The following is a 2038-nucleotide window of genomic DNA, read 5'->3' as shown; positions in this document are numbered from 1 at the left end:
GTATTCTGTCTACAATGGAGTGCAATGGAAATTTCTAAGTGACCCCAAACTTTTGACCAGTAGTGTATATCAATATATTCTGTGATTTCCTGTAACCTACTCTCATATCTCAATATTCTCACCGTCATTGATCTCTTTTTTTCAAAAGTAGGAAAGCAAAAGTACGACTGAAAGCTAACTCGAAGTGACAAACGTGTGCGAACATGCAAACATACCTGCAGCAGCAGGCACAAATAGTCCTTTTAATTTACTCAATTTAGTCATGATTTACACATTACATACACCTATTTCATACATGCTTAAATTGACTTATCCTGAGATGTAAAACAGTAATGTGCTTTTAAAAAAAAAAAAAAGGCATTTTTGGGGCATTTTAGGCCTTTTTATGATAGACAAGCTGAAACATGAAGGGGAGAAGAGAGAGAGAGAGAGGAGAGAGTGGGGGGGGGGTGTGGAACCTGCAGCAAAGGGCCACAGGCCGGAGTCGAACCCCTGCCCGTTGCGTCAAGGAGTAAACCATGGGCGCCCGCTCTACCAACTGAGCAAACCTGGCGCCCTAAAAGAGGTTTTTTAATTTCTCAAATTTATGTCTAAGATAAATAGAAAAATGTCAAAATTTGTTCATTATAAATCAATATGTTCTGTTACTTCCTGCAGGAAAAAAAACCTCAAACTTGTCCCTTTGTTGCAGGGTTTGGAAAGCAAAGGTACGACTGCGAGTCGACTTCATTAGTGACGAACGTGTGTGGACGTGCGCACATACCTGCAGCAGCAGGATGAAGTAGTCGACCGGGTGGTTGCGCGTGTAGAGATAGTGACCGGGGCTCAGCCGGTTATTTGGATCAAAGTGCACTTCTTGGTTGACACTGGGGTGACGGAGCAGGTGGAACAGGACCTTCTCCGACACGCGGCCCGGGCTGAAGTGGGACACCTCTGCAGGGGTCAAAAGGTCAAAAGGTCAGAGACATGGGGTAGGGTGAACTCGCTGTTTGGACGAGACAAAGATCTCGCAGAAGTTGTAGCAGTTAAGCTGAATTATAATGTGTAACAGGGACATAATCATTACATGTGCAGTGTCAAAATGCCAAACCCAACACACACACACCACACACAAACGCTCACACACACACCACACAATATACCAATACACACATATCCGACACACCCACACACTACTCATCACACACACACACACACACTCCACAACCACAGAATTCAACACACACACACTCAAACACACACACACACTACCACACACACACAACAACATATCACACAACACCACACCACACACACACACACACACACACACCACACACAACACACACACACAACACACACACACCAACTGACACACACCACCTATTCACACCACACACCCATCCACACACCACCCACACCCACACACACACAAACACACAAAAAACACACACACACACACCACCACACACACACACAGGACACACACCCACCTCTGGACAGGAAGCGGTGTGTGGCCAGCAGTAGTTGTGGTGACGTTCGGATCTTGGCTTCTCCTTCAGGAGGCTTGAAGAGAGAGAACTCCTCGTGGACGCTGCGAGGCTCCAGAGGGATCTCCAGCGGAGCGAGAGGACGCTTCACCCTCCGGTCTACTGCAGGAGAGCAGCAGGGGAGGAAGTATTCAGATGCTGTACTTCAGTAAAAGTACTAATAGCACACTGTAAAAATACTAGTATTGTCAGGAAAGAAGGGGAAGGCCGGAAAGAACAATCCTCCCATTTTAGAAAGTGTAAACTGAAGGATCCAAACAGTTGTGTGTTTAATGGTCTAATCATTTCTAGTGCTGTCAGTTAAACGCGTTAACGGCGTTAACTCAAACCCCTTTTAACGGCGTCTTAACGCGAGATTAACATCCTTAACATCCCACGTTAGAAAAACTACAACACCCACCGGATCTAGCTAGACCAAAAACAAAACAACAGGCACGCCGCACACACACACACCTACAATGACCTTAAAACTGTGTAACAAAAGTTCATGTGTTCTCGCGAGAAGAAAC

At 45.7% G+C, this 2038-nt stretch overlaps 1 protein-coding gene across 5 annotated transcripts in view; it reads right to left on the bottom strand.

Moving 5' to 3' along the window:
• Nucleotides 1-2038, bottom strand: part of cnnm3 (cyclin and CBS domain divalent metal cation transport mediator 3) — a 33668-nt gene that overhangs the window by 18973 nt on the left and 12657 nt on the right. For 4 of the 5 annotated variants that reach the window (XR_004331170.1, XR_004331169.1, XM_032511141.1 and 1 more), the window contains exons 6-7: nt 1473-1631; nt 764-933 (exon numbers count right to left, since the gene is read on the bottom strand). Coding sequence is in view for 3 of the 5 variants with exons in the window: in XM_032511141.1 (XP_032367032.1) it covers nt 764-933; nt 1473-1631 (329 nt within the window). In the remaining 2 variants the exon portion in view is untranslated. The remainder of the gene's footprint in view (nt 1-763; nt 934-1472; nt 1632-2038) is intronic. The other variant, XM_032511143.1, reaches the window with a different exon arrangement.

This window comes from Etheostoma spectabile, unplaced genomic scaffold (assembly GCF_008692095.1).
Source record: "Etheostoma spectabile isolate EspeVRDwgs_2016 unplaced genomic scaffold, UIUC_Espe_1.0 scaffold325, whole genome shotgun sequence".
NCBI lineage: Eukaryota > Metazoa > Chordata > Actinopteri > Perciformes > Percidae > Etheostoma > Etheostoma spectabile.
This window is presented reverse-complemented; position numbering and strand designations above follow the sequence as displayed.